The sequence below is a fragment of the Episyrphus balteatus genome, chromosome 4 (genome assembly GCF_945859705.1).
Source record: "Episyrphus balteatus chromosome 4, idEpiBalt1.1, whole genome shotgun sequence".
Taxonomy (NCBI): Eukaryota; Metazoa; Arthropoda; class Insecta; order Diptera; family Syrphidae; genus Episyrphus; species Episyrphus balteatus.
The window spans coordinates 12,850,397-12,869,765 of record NC_079137.1 but is presented as its reverse complement, the minus strand read 5'-3'; the positions used below and the strand labels follow the sequence as shown (position 1 = coordinate 12,869,765).

Sequence of the window (19,369 nt, the reverse complement as noted above, 5' to 3'; positions counted from 1 at the left end):
CGAACGCTTTTGGCTAAGTATTCGTGAAAACACTGTGGTTACACTGTGTGTATTTTTCACATTTATTCACGAATTCAAAAGAAATTACAACAACGCGAAATAAACAAATGGGTTTTGGGGGGTAAAACGTACAAAAGTTTCCCATCTCCTTTGTGTATCTCTGTCCGATTCTTTAAGGTAACTAACAAAAAAGTTCAGAAGTCAGTTCTTGTTGCATGCTTCGACTTTGTTGACCTGTATCTATTTTGGTAGTCACTCTAAGCAACAAACATAAAACACAAAATACATTATTTTGATTTCGAATGAAAATTTAGAACATGCTGAAAAACGTATCTACTCTTCTATCTACGCGTTTTTGAAATGTTTTAATGAGTAAGGTAATTTGAGAACATAAGGCAATTCTATAAAGTTGCTTACAAAAGAGAAGAACAATTTCAAATAAAGAGAAATAGATCATTACAAATGGAGGAAAAGTTTTTGCTCAGGATTTTCTTTGGAAAACTTTAACCAAATGATCAATAAATATTAATATATCAAAATGGAATGTGGTTTAGCTTACCGTGGTGGATATTTTATAAAAGGAGTTAAAAACTGCATCTCTTTCACCGCTTGACTCATCTTTTTTCGTGCATAAGCTGGATCCTCACCTCGTAAACGGTGATCTTTGACCAAGGCATCACGCAATGACTTCCAACGTTTGCGAACAGTAACTTCTGTTTATTAGGTAAAATATATTGCGTTATAATAATTTCTCAGTGAGTGAAATGATATTTTGTAATGTCAGCTTACTTATAGTTTCCCTTATCTCTTCGCTCAACTCTTCATAGTTGGGAAAGAGCACAGCGTGTATCAACTCCCAAACCTGGTCTTTTGTCTGACTGTTGTCATAATCCTCTGACTGTTTGTTGTATAAAACTGGATGTTTTTTCACCTCAGCTATCAAAATAAACGGATCAACGCATTTCGTATTTTCATACTGAATTGGAATCTCTTCATATCCTTCGTCGTTTATCATCATCATTTTTTCAATTCACTTTATAAGCACAAAATTGACGCAAACCTATAAAAAAAAAAACAACCAATTCTTCAAATACGCAAGCGAAAAACACACATTCGACTGAGTTTCAAACACAACTGAGTGGCAAAGAGAATTGCTAAAACTGACTGAATCCATTCTCTGGCGGCAATAATACGCCACACGACCTGAGTAGAAACGCCAGCGCATCGCACCAACCACCGACCGCTGCTGCGCTGAATTGTCGGTCTCAACTCTCGCTTCGAAAATAACAACAAAAGCATACCTCGTCTCTGGCATGACATGCTTAAAATTCTGAGTAAAAAAACACGCGGCGTATGCTGAAGAGGGGTGAAACCTACACGCCACCGAGCTCGAGCTTCCACCTACCATACACACACAGGAAAAAAAATCGATTTTTTCACTGTAACGATATGAAACACGTAGAAGTGTGTGTGAATGTATTCGTGCAGTAACCAACGCCGCGCTGAGTTCAATTTGTCTGACTTGCAGGCAGCATGGTTATAAAATAATATACAGTTATATTATAAGAGATGAAATGTTTTGTACGTGGGTTGGTTAGGTTTGTGACTTGTGAGGTATGATAGAGGGTGTATTGTAATAGGGGTGCAAATGGAAACAGAGAGGATATTATCTCAGCAGTGAGTGTGGTTTATATTTTTTTGTTTGGTCGACTTGAAAAAAGCATTGGTTTGGCGAACAGGTCGCTGAAAAAAAGTGTAGTAGAAAAAAATGAGGAAGGTAACTTAATCACACCTCACGGCTCATGTATTCGTGTAGGGTGAATCTTTTTTTCAGTTTAAACCCCAAGTGATTCTAACCATTTTATTAGGTTTTATCGCAACCCTGTTTAAAGGTGAAATAATTATTGTATTCTTGGAAGTGAATTCAGAAGATAGAAAGCATAATTTCCTATCTATTTGTCTGCTTCCTAACTTAACCTCTACAACCGAATCACACCTAATCGGTGCCACCTGCTGATTCAGTCGCTGTGCTTTTTCGCAAGCTACTGATAAGAACTCACAGGCTGATGAGATCAGCTACTTTATGATAAGGTCATATTTGGCTGGCAGACGCGTCAACAACTGAGCGTTTTATGGACGAACAGAGGACAATAGAGAAATGAGAATTCAATGTCACTTGATACAAATAACACGTAGGTACACCTACATGAAAGTCCTTTCGTAGGCTATAAATATTCAAGTGGGTGATGTCAGAGACGTGGCGAAAGGAAAGTGGATGTCACTTCATATGTACACTCAGAGAAAAAAATAGTAATTTCTAACTTTTTTTAAAATATTTTCATAGTTTGGGATAACTATTTTAAATAGTTAAAAATAGTTATTTGTGACCTTTTTTAATAGTCAATCGAAGTATGTATGTATTTTCCAAATCAACTACTATTCAAATATTCAATTTTAACTACATATAAATAAAATTGTTATTTGTGACTATTTAAATAGTCCAATGGAGGGAGGGGCTATGGGACTATAAAATGCATTTTTTTTAAAGACGGAGGGAGTGATATATCTCCCGTCCTTTACGGGAGGGAGTAATATCCCCATTAAAAATGAAAAAAAGTTATTAAATAGTTTTTTTGAGTGTATATATGACCTATATAGCCTCCCCTGTATACACTGAGGGAAAAACGCAACGTAAAATGTAAAATGTTCAACCTTGATTTAATGTTGAAAAAATTAACATGAAAATTCTTCAAAATAAAATTGAAACAACGTAAGAAATTTTTTTTAATTTTGTCGAACTTTAGCTTTTGTTGAATTTTATCACTCTAATTTTCAACAGTGAGATATCACGGTGGTAAAGCATTCGCCTAGTAACCCAAGAGTTGTAGGTTCGATCCCCAGCGGCTGCCCTTTTTTTTTTTTAATAAATTGATGGTTTTTTTAAAAGTTGAAACAACTTTGATTTAAAGATGTTTTATAACGGTGAACCACTTCCAACTAAGATTAAGATTAAGATTAGGGTGAGAGGTGGGAATAATTCGCCTTATCACTGCGGCCTCTGATGGGCCTATTGTGATGTCCTCTTTTTAGAGTTCACGTAGAAATCCTGAGTTTAGAAAACTTAGTATGTTTTTGGGTGAACTAGCGGCAATGTTTTCCGCTTCGAGATAATACCCTCCGAGGTGACGTCGACGTGTATTGATTAAGCAATTACAGTGACACAATATGTGTTCTGCTGTTTCTTCGTCTTCGTTACACATTCTGCAGGTATCGTCTTGTGTGATGCCCATGGTCTTGAGATGTTTTTTTACTGAGCAGTGTCCAGTAAGGAAGCCTGTGGTTATGCGAATCTGACTCCTGGTGAGTGTGAGGAGTTGTTTCGTTCTGGCGTGGGAGATGTTTGGTATAAATTTTTTGGCTTGTCTGTTACCTTCCGTATGCGTCCAGTAATGATTAGCCATATCTCTTAGCCATTTATTAATGTAATGTTTTGCAGTGCTTGTTGGTATGCCACAGAATGGTCTTGGCATCATGAATGTAGATGCGGAACCTTTTCTGGCTAGTGTGTCTGCTATTTCATTCCCAACGTGACCGCTGTGACCAGGTATCCAAATGAGTTGAACTCTGTTTGTACTGGCAAGCTGGTGTAGAAGTTGTATACAGTCCCATACCAGCTTTAAGGTGACTTCATTGCTCCTAAGAGCTTGGAGTGCCGCCTTGCTGTCAGAGAGAATATAAATTTTTTTGTTTATTACAGCTCTGTTTAAGTTTTCTCTGAGGCAGAGTTCAATTGCGAATATCTCTGCTTGGAATACGGAATTGAAGCTGTCCATGCTCTGGTGCAGATAAGTTTTGGTGTTCATTCCGAATACTCCGGCCCCAACACCTTCATTTGTTTTGGAGCCATCTGTGTACCATACATGAGACTCGCTATTGAAGATGGGTCTGTTCTGTTCCCATTCATGTCGTGAGGGGAATGTGACCTTATAGTTTTGGGTGAAGTTGTATCTTGGGAGACAATTGTCTACTAGACATATTTTAAGTAATTCTTCCCTATTTAATTCAGTGAGAATATCAGAGTGGATTATCTTGGAATTAGAGTTATCTTCTGCGATGAGCCTGTAGCCGTTGACCATGGCTTCTTTCTTTAGTAGGAGATGGAGTGGTGGTAGATCTGTGATAACTTCTAACGCTGCTGTGGGGGCTGTTCTCATTGCTCCTGTAATATTTATACAAGCTAGTCTTTGTAGTTTATTGAGCTTGGCTTGTACTGTTTTTTGTTTTGTTTTATGCCACCAGACCGGTGCAGCGTATGTTATAATTGGTCTGGCAATGGCTGTATAGAGCCAGCGAGAGATTTTGGGGTTGGCACCCCAGTTTTTACCAGTTAGACATTTGCTGGTCCATAAGGCAGTCCTGGCTTTGTCAATGGTTTTCTGTATATGAGAGTTCCAGTTGAGTTTTTCGTCTAGGGTAATCCCTAGATATTTAACTTCCTTTGAGAATTCTATCGCTTCACCGAAAAGAGTAGGCTTTATAAGTTTGTGTTTATTTCTTTTTCTGGTGAAGGCGACTATGGTACTTTTTTTAGGGTTGACATTAAGTCCAACTTTTAGGCACCAGTTTGCGACTATATTGAGTGCTCTTTGTAGAAGATTCGAGATCGTGTCTTCGAATTTACCTTTAATGAGGATCACAATGTCGTCAGCATAGCCCTGAACATAAAATCCAGCATTGCTAAGTATGACAATCAGTTCATTAACTACAATGGACCACAGAAGTGGGGAGAGAACCCCGCCTTGAGGGCATCCTTTTGCAGCTGTGATTCTGATTTTGTCATTGCCCAATGTGGCATTAATTTTTCTGTGACTGAGCATATGTTGAATCCATCTGCATGTGGTAGGATCTACCCCTGTGCTGAGGATGCAGCGTTGTATTTGAGCATAATCAGTGTTATCGAAAGCACCCTCAATGTCTAGGAAGCAACCTATTGCAGTCTCTTTGTCGTTAAGGGATTTATCAATCCGCATTGTTAATTCCTGAAGAGCAAGCGTGGTTGATTTTCCTGGCTGGTAGGCATATTGGTTGTTGTGAAGAGGTGTTGTTTTCAATGGCCCGTCCCTGATATGCCTGTCTAGTATCTTTTCCATTGTTTTCAGGAAGAATGAGGTAAGACTAATTGGTCTGAAGGATTTAGCTTGGTCAGTTGGTCTTCGTCCTGATTTAGGAATGAATTTGACCGTTACTTCTTTCCAGCTTGTTGGTAAGTAACCCCATGCGTAGCTTGTTCTAAATATGTTTATTAGCATAGGTGTAATTAACTCATTTCCTTTCTGAAGGAGTGCTGGAAAGATTCCATCTTCTCCGGGAGATTTATATGGGTCGAAGGAATTTAACCACTTCCAACTAACGATGTTCTACTTTGATTTTAAAATTTTCGTCTTCAACGCAAAATCATTCCGAAAAATAGTTGAATCAACGTGGTTTTCGTTGATTATAAGTTGTTTTTTCCCTCAGTGTAGCGACATGACGACAAGGCGACAATGCGACATGGCGACAAGGCGATGTGGCGACATGGTGATATAGCGAAAAGGCGACATTGTAAAAGTAAAGAGATTGTTTTTTGTGGTAAGCCTAAATCATATTTATTTAATATCAATCAACTTCATATTCAAAATCCTGAAAAATGAGATGTTCTTTTTCTAAACACGTTATATTTTTTAATCTAGAGCACATACAAATTTGACTTAACTTTAATACGCATGCTGATAATATTACCATTTATTTGATATATCACACATAACGGTACGTGTTCTACAAGTTACACAATCTTAAATTGAAAAACTTGAACAGTTCCTCAAAACACCTATGGAGATCTGTTGCCGATGACCAGTCAACAGTGTAGGAAGTACCGTAATCTGAGTTTGAAATTTCGACATGGTTGGCTTTAAAAAATTCTTACTTTTTTCGTAGGCATCGTAGAAATATGATTGAAGCGTCATAAAAAAGTCGAAATAATAAGCTTTCAGATGATATACAATTTATTATAAGTTGTCATAAAAAATGGATATAAAGGTGATAAAACAAAAAAAAAAGTAAGATATTTTCGTTTTTTTTTTTTAAATATTTTTTAAGGTTTCACTTCTACTACGTGTGAATTGCACAATGTTTTTTTTTACTTCGGATTCAAACTCAGCACAGCAAAAACCATAAGAAAAGTATATCTGAAACTTTACAAGGCAGTTTATCGAATGGTTTATCAATCACAAATCAGAAATTTTTCAAATAGAAAAATTGTACATACATAAAATTACAAAACACGTATAAATCTGTTTTAATGTATTTGATTATACATTATATTATTATATTATATTATGGGATTTACTTAAAACTGCAGGATTTCAATATTTTTGCAGTTTTTGTCAATTAGTATCTTAAAATGTGTGTAAACTTTAATTAATAAATAGAAATTTGGTTTCATATGATAGATAATGTTATGAGAAATAAGTCCTCCAAATTTGAGCTTAATACGAATAATAGTTTTATTTTTGTACAAGATCAACCGATCAAAAAAAATGGTAAGTGCTAGAGTTTTTCTGAAACCGATTTAAAATCAGAAAAGTCAAATCTTTCGTAAGTTAAAAAAATTATTTGAAGGAGAAAAACAAAGATAAATTTTGCAGACCAGTGTTATTATCAAAAAAAACTTCGCAAACTTAGATTTTTCATGTTTTCCATTTTGTCCTTTTGGGGGTCTTCCACACCCACCACCGGGTCTTGGCGGGATTGTGGATTAATACTCAGTAGGATTAACACTATCCAAAAATGCATAACATTTTCGTAACAAAATCGCACTCCATTTATTTGTACAATCCCATTTATTTCTTTATAAATTAAGTATACCTATACCTACTCATCGCCCAAATTACCCATGGACGTTGAGGTACTTATTGCTTTTCAATCATATAATTCAACTTAATCAAACAAAATAAAATTTTCACTGAAAATATTTGAATCCTTATTAAAATAAATATGCACTTTGTATAAAATATACCCTACTATCAAAGATCATATAACTAGTAAAGATGTCGCACGTAGAACAAACTTCTGTGCTTGAAATTTTCTACCATCAGATTTTACCCATAGGTCCAAAACATGTATCCAAGAATTAAATTGTTGAGAAACATTTTAAAATTTTTCGATGACTGCGTAGAAAAGAGAGGGTTGATTTTTATAGATGAATTTATTTAATGGGAGGAAGCGAGATAGTAGTTAAATGTTGATACGAATAAGGAAAAGAATAAAAAAATACATTTGTCTGCGAGAATGTACTTATGAATTATTTTTTTTTCTTATTCAGGAAACACATAACAACACATGATTCAAAATAATAATTTGAATAAGAACAATTTTAGATATATATATGACAAGAGTGTATGAGCAAAATTGTCTGAAAATGAATTTCAACCCTCAAATTGTCAATAGGTCCAAATCATAATAAAGCAGAAATCCTTCGCAACATTAAAAAAAAGTTCTTATAATGAGTGGGAAAAAGAGATTTATTTTTAACACATTTCTTAAATGCGAAGGACCGAGATGTAAGTTGAATAGAAACAAAAGTGAAAACAAAAAGGATCGTTTTGTCGTGTGGGTATATATTTTTTTTTCACAACTGGATTGCTTCGCACAAGCAGGGCGAAGACGAGATGGCTAGTTTTAAAGATTGATGAAAAAAAGAAGAAAAACAACTTTTGCAAGTGACTGGTGTGCTGGTGGGTAGGTATACGTGTAAGCAGAAGAAGGTTGATAAGTTTTTTTTTTTATTTTAAATTTTTTTTTCGATGGTAGTTAGATATTTAGGTATTTTTTTAAGTGGAGGGTGGTTTTCTATTTCCATATTTTTGTTTCCTTTTTGATTAATCGCAAGGCACAGGCGCATTGCTTTTAGGTGTAGGTACACACGTAATATGTAGGTAGGTAGGTTTTTTTTTCCTTTGCGACAGCAATCGTCCTTTATTTTGGTTGGAAAAAGAAATTCAAACAAGTGGTAGGTAGGTAGGTAGTAGACCAGTGCCAATAATTTTTGAAAATAAAAAAATTATAAGCAGCATATGGGTGGTTGGAAAATTTAGGATAAATGGTATATGAAAGGGGAAAAATGAATTGCCCACAAACAAATTGGGGGAAAGGGGGTGGGTGGGCGAAAAAATGAGGTGGGTGTCAAAAATCATGTTTTTTTACGATTTCTGTCTAAAGTAGACTTCCTATCGAAAAAAGTCAAATACAAAAGTTGTAGATAGTATAAATGTCTACAACTTTTTCTCAAACCATTTTTTTATATAACCTCAAAAGATCAAAAGTATATTTTTCTAATGGTTTTTTGTGCGCTGAACTCGAATCCGAAATCAAAAAAATTATATCACATCATGTTTTTGAGATATTACCATGCCAAAACATCACAAAAATAGTGTTTTCGACGTTCAAAATTCAATATCTCAAAAACTTTGCACGTTAGAGCTATTCTATTGCTAGATTCAAATTAAGAAGATCAAAGGCCATTAGAAAAGTATAATTTGATTTTATGGAAAATTATTTCTCCTCAATATTACCTACTGTCATTTACGGAAAAATCAATCTTAAAAATCGTTTTTTTTGTTTTTTTCAATTTTTCTCAATATTTATTAAAACAAAAGTATAGTTTTTCCACACAATCTTAAAAAACAGGTTTTAATATAACTAATTGCATTCCAAACTTTTCAAAATTCCAAAATTTTTTTCTTAACTTTTTTGATTGAAAAATAGGCTATTTTTTCGAATTTAATTCGTCAAAAATCCAAAAATGAACATTTTGCTCAAAAAACATTTTAAATATATAGAAAACATAACAAAATAATTTTTAACGAAGTTTCCAACTATTTTTGTAAAAGATAAAAATAAAAAAATCGTATTTTTGCAATATTTTCAATATTTTTGAGGTTATATAAAAAAATGGTTTGAGAAAAAGTTGTAGACATTTATACTATCTACAACTTTTGTATTTGACTTTTTTCGATAGGAGGTCTACTTTAGACAGAAATCGTAAAAAACCATGATTTTTGACACCCACCCCATTTTTTCGCCCACCCACCCCCTTTCCCCCAATTTGTTTGTGGGCAATTAATTTTTCCCCTTTCATATACCATTTATCCTAAATTTTGCAACCACCCATATGCTGCTTATAATTTTTTTATTTTCAAAAATTATTGGCACTGGTCTACTACCTACCTACCTACCACTTGTTTGAATTTCTTTTTCCAACCAAAATAAAATGAACTACATTTTTCAAGGACGATTGCTGTCGCAAAGGAAAAAAAAAACCTACCTACCTACATATTACGTGTGTACCTACACCTAAAAGCAATGCGCCTGTGCCTTGCGATTAATCAAAAAGGAAACAAAAATATGGAAATAGAAAACCACCCTCCACTTAAAAAAATACCTAAATATCTAACTACCATCGAAAAAAAGTTTAAAATAAAAAAAAAAAACTTATCAACCTTCTTCTGCTTACACGTATATTTACCCACCAGCACACCAGTCACTTGCAAAAGTTGTTTTTCTTCTTTTTTTCATCAATCTTTAAAACTAGCCATCTCGTCTTCGCCCTGCTTGTGCGAAGCAATCCAGTTGTGAAAAAAAAAAATATATACCCACACGACAAAACGATCCTTTTTGTTTTCATTTTTGTTTCTATTCAACTTACATCTCGGTCCTTCGCATTTAAGAAATGTGTTAAAAATAAATCTCTCTTTCCCACTCATTATAAGAACTTTTTTTTAATGTTGCGAAGGATTTCTGCTTTATTATGATTTGGACCTATTGACAATTTGAGGGTTGAAATTCATTTTCAGACAATTTTGCTCATACACTCTTGTCATATATATATCTAAAATTGTTCTTATTCAAATTATTATTTTGAATCATGTGTTGTTATGTGTTTCCTGAATAAGAAAAAAAAATAATTCATAAGTACATTCTCGCAGACAAATGTATTTTTTTATTCTTTTCCTTATTCGTATCAACATTTAACTACTATCTCGCTTCCTCCCATTAAATAAATTCATCTATAAAAATCAACCCTCTCTTTTCTACGCAGTCATCGAAAAATTTTAAAATGTTTCTCAACAATTTAATTCTTGGATACATGTTTTGGACCTATGGGTAAAATCTGATGGTAGAAAATTTCAAGCACAGAAGTTTGTTCTACGTGCGACATCTTTACTAGTTATATGATCTTTGCTACTATCCTGTACACAGCGCAAAACGTCTCATTTCAATAAATATGTAATAATAAAAAAAAACCTGCAACTGCAACCCTGTCTGCAAGCCAAGTCGAATTCAGCTCAGCGAGCGCGGCGTGTCTGCTTGCTGGTCATTGCAAATAGGTAGACAACAAAATACAAAACTCTACGTATTTCAGTTGGGCAAAATACAAAAATCGATTTTTTTTCCTGAATGTACGATAGGTAGAAACTTGGCGTGAAATTTTCACCCCTCTTCAGCACACGCCGCGTGTTTTTTTTTTCTACTCATCGTCAGTATGAGCTCGTCATGCCAGTGCCAGGCATAAAATACTTTTTTTGTTATTTGGTTTTATATCGCTCGCATGAACCGAGATAGAGACCGCGAGACCGAGAATTCAGCGCAGCGGTCGTTGGTTGGTGTGTGCGATGCGCTGGCTGTTGCTGTGGCGTGTTTTGCCGCAAAAAATGTATTCAGTCAGCTTAGAGGTTATAGCAGTTCTCTTCTCACTCAGTTGTGTTTGTAACTTGAAACCGAGGCGAACGTAGGTAGGTTTTTTGCTTGGGTACGAGTATTTCAAAATTTTGTTTACCATTTTGTTAAAAAAATTTATAAAAAAAAAGTGGTTAGAAAATGATGTTTGAAGGAGAATTTGAAGATATTCAGTATGACAATACAAAAAGTATTGATCAGTATCTTCTAATAGCGGAGGTGAAAAAATGGGAACCTTTGTATAATAATAATAGGCAGTCAGGTGAATATGTAAGCAATGACACAAAAGAGCAAATTTGGGAATTAATACATGCTGTGCTCTTTCCAAATTACAAACAGTTGAATGAAGAGATAAAAGACATTATAAGTAAGTTGGAAGGAAGTCAAAATCTATATTTCATTTTAAATGTTTTTTTTTTTTTTGTATAATATTAAATAGGATCTACTGTTCGTAAACGTTGGAAGTCGTTGCGAGATGCGTTGGTTAAAGATCACAGGTTACGAGGTGAAGATCCAATATATGCCAAGAAAAAGATGAGTCGAGCAGTGAAAGAGATGCAGTATTTAACTCCTTTTATAAAATATCCCAGGTATGTTAAGAGTAAATGATTCTACCTGTACACAAGCTGTCACTTGTCAACAAATATTTTTGATGTTTTACGTTTTAAATTCCAAGGAACTAAGATTTATAAAATAGTATGCGTAGGTTAGACGCAGTTGGTGTTTATGGAATTTTAAAATAATTTTAAATTGTTTCTGAAAAAAACTTCATATTGGCTTGGTAAAGAGTAGCTCAGAACTTACCAAATAGTTTTGAATTTACACTCGTAGCGGGTCGTAGCTCTTCATTCTCTCTTCCTGACCGAGGTAAATTTAATTCTCTTTTGTAAGCAACATCAGTGTTACCAGATGTCAATAAATAACTCAACTATACGAAATAATTAAATACAAGAATAGAAAAGTTGTCTGAACATTAATTCTACAGTTTATTTTTAAAACTCGAATTTTCAAAAATATAAACTTTTCACTATTAAAAATTCTAATTTTTGATGTCCCTTTTTAAAAGGGGAATTCGACATAAATTAGAGTTAGGCTTTACATTTAATTTTACACAAGGGGTATTGATGAAACGGTGTAAACTCAAGATAAACCTGTTAAACGTGGTAAAATGGTAAATGTGTCAAAATTTTGTATGAGTTCGACAGTTCGCTTACAATATATTCACTATTTTATAATTTTTTGTAGAACGTATAAGTCCCTATAAGAATACATCTTGCAAATTTGATAATAATGAGTTTTCAGTGAATTGGAAAATTATGAATAGTAAAAAATGTTTTTATAATTTTTCTTAACTTTGATCACGAATATCTTCAGAATGGTAAGATAAATGAAAAAAGTTATCAAGACATTTTTTGTGCAACAATTTATTTCCTACAAGAATATGTCTTGCGCGTTTGATTATTATAATTTTTCAATTTTTTACAAAATTAAGAACAAAAGACGAATTTTTTAAGATTTTCTCGATTTTTTTTACCTTAAATATCTATTGAACGGTTAGATAAGCGAAAAAAGTGTTTGAGGCCTTTTTTGTAGAGCGTTCAATTTCCTACAAGAATATGTAAAGAAATTTGCTAAAAAGTCAAATAATAAAAAATGAGTAGAAGCATGATGTAAAAATGGAAAATTGCAAAGCGGAGGACTTTCCCATTAATATAAAGAGCTGATATTTTGTGTGTATATTCTAGAGGTGTCTAGCAATTACGATTTTCTGACCCAACCTAATGGTACATGCTTTAAATTTAGTTTTAAAATTTTATTGCAAATAAAAAATTTTCTGCATTAAAAAAATAAATAAATATAAATCCATTTTTTTTTAAATATTCGTCGAATTTCTTACAATTTTAGCTTTTCGACCATACATTAAATATTTTTCAACTATAATATTGAACCTAATGTATGGCCAAACAGCTTAAATTATGAGAAATTCGAAGAATATTAAAAAAAAATATATTCATGCACATATTTTGCATTAAATTTTTTTTCAATGGAGAAATTTTTTTATTTGCAATAATTTTTTTTTTAATGCAAAATATTTTTATTTGCAAATTTTCAATGTAAATATTATTTATAAATATTTGTTCTTTATTTTATAATGGAAAATAAATGCATTGAAAAAAGATTTTGTACAACTCTGATTGGTGTAACTAAATAAATTTTGCCAATTTGGAGTCCATCCGGAAGGTTCAAGCAATGTTTTCTTTATGTATTTCACAGTACATTCAAAGAAACATTCTTATTTATAAGATAAATGACTTCTAACTTCTAGGTATATTTTAGCACCTTAAAGAATATATTTGTGGCAATAGATTTCTGAACAAAAAATAAAGTTAGATTAGATAGTAAATTGAAGAATTAATTCTATTTTAAAATAGAAATAAGAGCTGCTTTTCATTGATTAAAATTTGTACTAGCACTAATTTTAATTATGTACTAGAATAATTATAAGTATTTTATTGTTTTTTTCAGAAAACGAAGCGAAATTTATGGTGAGAGGAATTATTCACCCGACTCTTGTAAGTTCACTAATGATACAACAATTGATTTAACATATCAAGAAGAACCTGAGGATTCATATGTTCAAGTTGATGATGATATGTTGTCAAATGAAGCACTCTATCCATCAGTTCATATGACAACATCCGAGGCAGAATCCGAAGAAGTTGAATGGAGAGATCCACCCAATCAGGGAACATTGAAATATACAATTCGGGAGGTTGAAGAACCAGAAATTAAAGAAGAGCTTGAAGTACCGGAAATTAAAGAAGAAGAATACGAAATGATTGAACAATTTCCAAATGTTGCGAAAAGAAAGCGCTCAGATTCCAAAGATAACTTGCACTTAAAACTTAATGCTTTAATTGATCGATGCAATGAAGAATCTCAGGACCAAGATCGTATGTTTCTGCTGTCACTTTTGTCTGATTTTAAAAGAGTACCTGTACATAAGAAACTAAAAGTTAAGTCGGCTTTTATTAAAGCTCTGTATGAAGCTTTAGATTGAAAAGAGAAGATAAAAATGTATTATTATTTTTAAGATAAGTATTTGTCAAACCAAAAAGCTAAGGATAGTTCTAAATACTCATTATTTAATGTTTATACCTTCTTAAAGTTTAATAAAGTTAATATAAGTATTCTTAAGCATTTTTATTGATTACGACGACAAATTTTTTACTTTTTGTCAATCTTAATGATTTTAAACCACTGTACGTACGTTTATTTTTGACTTTTTGAATTCTTTTATAGTTCCAGAAGTATACCAGGTTCCAAGTTAGGGTGGGGAATCGAAGGACCTCTAAGAAAGGAAAAGTTGATTTGTATTAATATTTTATACAATGCATAAATATATGACAATTTATTTGTTTTTTTTTTGTTTTTTTTTAAAGAAACTTACTATCCCTGAATTGTTGTCACTCCTTCCCCTCATATTGCGGAGAACTCAATAGCCTATTAGGGGAGGAATTTAAAACTGGAACTCTCTCTATGTGAGTAAGGTTAAAATAAAAAGATACGAAACATTACGATTTACGATATTATTTTTGAAGAGCACCACCCCTAATATGTAGGTACATTGTACACTATCACAGTTTTGGACGAATGAACGATTTATAGATTGCAAAGGGAAAAAAGTTGTTTGCATCATCCAATCCAAGTAACCCTAACCTCTCTGTAGCACTTTTGACAATTTCGTTTGGGTATTTCGGTAATCGCTTGACAAAAGAAGTAAGTGACACACATGCTTATGCTGAGGATGGGAAAAATGTTCATACTTTGCTTGGTGCAAGTGCCATTCATAACAAAGGGGGTTAGGTTGGTTTCAAGGACAGTTAGTAACTTCGAGTTGTCGAAGTATTAAATTATATGTACGGGTTGTTAATGGGGAAACATTGGATTGCACAATACTATTAGGATCAGAATTAAATGAGCGAATCATATGCAATACCGCAGCAAATCCAAAACCCAAAAAACAAGAGGTGATATAAAAATGAATAGGTACTAGGGTTGATTATCTACTACTGGCAACACAATTACCTAAATGGAATTATTAAAGTTTCAGATGGGGGACAGTAATTAACAATTCATAAATAGAAAGTTGGAGACAAAATGATTTTTTATGAATTTAAGACTGAAACCATTAGATGAAACTTTTATGCACAACTAACTTAATCAAATATTATTCACTTGGCTGAAAAAAACAAGCGTTTTAAATGATTTTTAGCATTTGCGTAGGGTTGCTGAGTAGTTGTCTGTATTTTAGAGGCGGCACCCGACAAATTTTAAGATAAAAGAGTTTGGTGTATAGTTAAGCTTTTAAGTGTTAATACAAATTTTAGGTACTTTTTTGTTCAAAGAAAACTTTTTGTAGTATTTTTTTTTGTTTGCATTTGAATACGGTTGCCAAACCAAAGTCTATTGACCTATAGCTCTCAACAACTCCTGGGTAATCAGTATCAGTTTGCAAAATGGAGGATGCAGGGCCGATTTTAGGGGCGCAAGAACTTTTACAAAAGTTATATAAATAACAAAGCCTTTCCAATCGGTGTTTTATTTATTTTTACTTTCACAAAGGCGCCCCAATTTTTTTTTTCTATTTTACTTTTTCAACGGCGCTCGTATTTTTTGTCCTAAACTTTTTGCAGAATGAAGGCGCCCCCCAATTTTGGGTTAATTTGTTTAGCTTCTGAAGAACAAGGCGCCCCTAAATCATAGCTGGTAATATGGAGATTTAGTGTGTTTCTTTATTTTTTTCCGGATATGGAAAAGAATAGACCGACGAGACAAAATAGTTTATAGAGAATAATCCAGACTGTAATAATGAATAAAGAAACAGAAGGGAGACTGACAGAATCCCGAAATCCAAAATCCAGAAAACCCTTAATCCCGAAAACCAAAAAATCCGAAAACCCAAAAATCCGAAAACCCTAAATCCCGAAAATCAAAAATCCCGAAAACCCAGAATCCTGAAAAACCAAAATCCAGAAAGGCCAAAAATTTACAGTTTCTCCATTTCTCATAAAAACTACGTTTGTGTGTGAGAATAACAAAATAGGTCTGTTCGTTGTTCCCCCCTCCAGGGCACTCTGAGTCATGTCAATTAACTGTCAAAAAAATCAGAGTTTCTCGGGTTTTCATTTTACATCGAACACCTCAGAGCTTTAGTTTGATCTCCTGATTTCTGTTTTGACATTTTTTACTTTATCTAGTTTCTTATTTCATGAATTTCGTAAAAAATCTCATATTTACCACACAAATTTTGTATCCACAAACGACAAATCACTTTTCGCACACCAAACAATTTTTTTTTTTTTTTTTCTTAAACAGCTGATTTCATTTCGATAACTCTGAATTCCTCCGCTCGCTGACAAAATACCCAGAGTTGTTCAGGGTGCGTACAGAGCGAACATCGAACACAGAGGAAATAACTCTGGTTGAGAAAGGAGCTACAAAAAACGCTTGGCAACGAATTCGGAGCGACCCAGAGTGGCCTAGAGCTAACAACGAACAAACCTAATATTTATAAAGGTATGTCGTTTTCGATTGGCCGTCCGGGAGCGTTCGGAATCATTCAGAAACCTGCTGCAAATTTTTTATTCTCCTAGTGAAAAAACAAAAATATTTGATTTTTCACCAATATAGATATAAATTTCAGAATTGGGTGGAAGTGATTCAAACGACATTAATGTACCTAGTTGAAAAAGTTATACCTACTCTTTAAATGTTATACCTACTCTTTAAATGTGTTTAAACAAAAAAGTCAGAGATAAGTTAAGCTTATGTACCTACTTTAATAAACTGCACATTGTTACATAAATGCATTAACAAGTATTAGTATTCGTCATCGCGTTACGTTGAGAAATTCTCAAAGCGCGCTTCTGTCACTTTGACTTCGAACAGCTGATTGAAACAAAAAATCTGCTGTCAAATAAAAAAAAAACACAGTCACTCACAAAATTATTGGGCCAGGTCTTTATCTTAATTTATAATTGTGGAAAAATTAAAAAGAATATTAATGTGTTTAAAAAATGCATAGAAATTTGTTTATTCTTTAATCCTATAGTTATAAAAACGAAACCAATCAAAATAAATTGTTTTTAACAATAAAACTCAGTCTACAACATCATTAAATTATTTTTGTTTTTAATACCTAAATTGTTTTGATTTAAAATATCTCGATGTCGTTTTTTTGTGCAAAATCTATATAGAGAAATTTAAAAAGACACCTAGGTTTGCAATAATTTATTTTTTTTTTATTCACATTTGGCGCAATAATAATGTGGGTGACTGTAACTATGTCTGATAAATGTCAGAAAGCGAGCAAAAGTTTAGTCTGGTTGAACTTTTGCTCGCTTTCTTACGTTTCCTTACGTTTGTCAAAAAAAAACGTACGTAAGAAAAGCGTCATTGTGGGAGGTTATACAGATTTCGTATGGTTGAACTTTTGGCAGTTGTCAAAATCGACGGCAAAGCGTGATTGTGTTTCAGCTTTAAATGAATTGCGGCATGATGCATAATACGTCACCTGGCATGTGCCAAGTGGTTTTTAGCATTTTGCATGGCTCTAGTCTTGGCATCTTTTTCTTCTCGAATGTTGGCTCAGATTTTCTTATTTCTGATTCGATCAAGCTTTGATATTTCTGCTGTCATGCGAAGCATCTGCATCTCAGCTGCGGTCTGTTTCATCTAAGCCTTGTCACATTTTCAAAAATTAATACCTGTATATATTTGTACGTTTTCGAAAATGTGTATCGAATGAATATGTGACGAAAAATTCAAGTAAAGAAAATAAGAAAAAATTGAAGATGACGGAAGTCACTTTTTTATTTAAAATAATTTTTATTTCAGAGGGAAAATTTGTATGCCGTGATCTGGGGCTCTTTTCTTAGAAAAATTACAGTCAAGAAAAAGATTGGATTTTATAGATTCACCGAAATTGTTTTTGTACAAAGTCAGCACCCCTATATTTATTTTTCGAAAGTATATTAGGTACCTACATTGATTTCTTTCAATACCTTAAGAAAAAAGAAAAAAATTGAGTGTTCTTTATAACACCACCAAGTCAGTGTAGTGGTTTAACTTAAAGGTAGATAGATTTATACGTATTTGTGTAGTTCCAGCTGTCAGAAACCATTGCATAAGGAGGACAAGCAATACTAAATGAGTCTCTGTCTCATGATCGGATATAAGTAGTTTATTTCCCCTCAAACCGACATCAATTTTCCAATGTTTTCACCTACCGATTACTGAACAACTGTAAGGCTAAAGATGTTTGATACATGCAAGGATTATGTAAATGGAATCAAATATTTATTAATAAGCAATACTTAGATGAGCATAATCACAAGAGGGACTTTACATTCCTAACCTTTTGTGAAATATGTTTTGTTTATGTCATTTGAATTGTTTTAAAAAGTTACAGAGGCGCATTATAGTGGTCTAATCCTTGTTTAACTTTTTCTACCTAACCTAAAATACTGAGCAAATCCTGTTTTTATGTAATAGAATACATAGATTGTTGGAGAGCCTGGCAGGTAGTGATGACGAATAGGTCCCTTCCCAGTTTATTATAATTTGAAATTGACGTGATGGTTGTGATAATGTTAATTGCCTGATAATAAATAAGGGATGAGAACATCGAGTTCAACAAAATAAACGCGTGGTGGTTTTTGAAGTGAGCAAGTTGACAAATAGCATTAACCTACCTATACAACTTTTAAGAACACAAAAGTACAAAAATAGTGTAGTTAATATGAGATTTCTGTTTCATTAAAACAATGATTTTTGTTTCAAATTATGGCAAGAAATAAGTACCTACTTAAGTATCTATGTTTATACTTGACTTGGATTAATATTGTTCTTTAGGAGGTCCCCATACAAAAGTTAATAAAAACAGAATTTATTGAAGAAAAGTCCCTTTTGTAAAAGATCAGGATAAGTTTTACTTTTTAATCAATAATCTTCCATATAAAATATTAATTCACTATTTTGAAAAAGTTTCAAGAATTATCTTTAGAACGACCCGTTGTACAAAAGACTAGGCGTGTTAGGGTCCTTTAGATATAAATACGTTCACAATATTGCTTTCAGTTAATCCTTAAATTTAAAAAAAAAAAATTTTTTTAAACACATCTTCCTCTTGGTACTCTAAGGTATATCCTCGGTAGAATGAGTTGGTCCATTGTAATGAAAAGGCTTACGAAATAAGGGTTTGTATATCCCCTGCTTTTCTTTTTCTTCAAAACTACAGATGAAGATCTATTCAAGCCTCCATATTAAAAGTGTTCAAATTTTTATAATTGGTCGGATAAACAAAAATAACCCTCACTAAAGAAGGAACCACAAAAAATGTTTAGGTAAGTTTGTATGTTGGTAACTGCAAGCAACTTTTTATTTAAAGCAAATACATTTTTATGGGGCATGCAATGAAATTTTACTATTCAAATCCTATTTATCGTTTTATTCCCCCTCCTATTTAGGCTGCCACATTCACAAATATGACTCCAATTTGGCAAACAAAATACTACACCTCAAACCTCATCGT

The 19,369-nt window shown here is 33.0% G+C and overlaps 2 protein-coding genes across 4 annotated transcripts in view; one reads left to right on the top strand and one right to left on the bottom strand.

Annotated features, from left to right (window-relative positions):
• The window catches only part of LOC129918142 (uncharacterized), a 61,453-nt gene that overhangs the window by 1,699 nt on the left and 40,385 nt on the right, over nt 1-19,369 (bottom strand). Inside the window, exons 2-3 of one of the 2 annotated variants that reach the window (XM_055998513.1) lie at nt 790-1,060; nt 560-713 (exon numbers count right to left, since the gene is read on the bottom strand). In XM_055998513.1, coding sequence (XP_055854488.1) covers nt 560-713; nt 790-1,021 — 386 coding nt within the window. In that variant the 5' untranslated portion in view covers nt 1,022-1,060. Of the gene's footprint in view, nt 1-559; nt 714-789; nt 1,470-19,369 lie in introns of those variants that run through there. The other variant, XM_055998512.1, reaches the window with a different exon arrangement.
• LOC129918141 (uncharacterized) lies at nt 10,618-13,964 on the top strand. 2 transcript variants are annotated; one of them, XM_055998510.1, is made up of 4 exons: nt 10,618-10,829; nt 10,905-11,140; nt 11,213-11,363; nt 13,300-13,964. In XM_055998510.1, exons 2-4 carry the CDS (start codon nt 10,915-10,917, stop codon nt 13,832-13,834), a joined length of 912 nt encoding a protein of 303 aa, XP_055854485.1. In that variant the 5' UTR covers nt 10,618-10,829; nt 10,905-10,914; the 3' UTR covers nt 13,835-13,964. The 2 variants fall into 2 exon arrangements, with proteins under 2 accessions (XP_055854485.1, XP_055854486.1); XM_055998511.1 differs by having other exon boundaries at nt 10,618-10,846.

Bases quoted from the DNA above. Each gene is read 5' to 3' on its own strand.
- LOC129918141 (XM_055998510.1), top strand. From the start codon at position 10,915: ATGATGTTTGAAGGAGAATTTGAAGATATTCAGTATGACAATACAAAA. The intron at 11,141-11,212 runs GTAAGTTGGAAG...AATATTAAATAG, and splicing joins AGAGATAAAAGACATTATAA to GATCTACTGTTCGTAAACGT. The intron at 11,364-13,299 runs GTATGTTAAGAG...TGTTTTTTTCAG, and splicing joins CCTTTTATAAAATATCCCAG to AAAACGAAGCGAAATTTATG.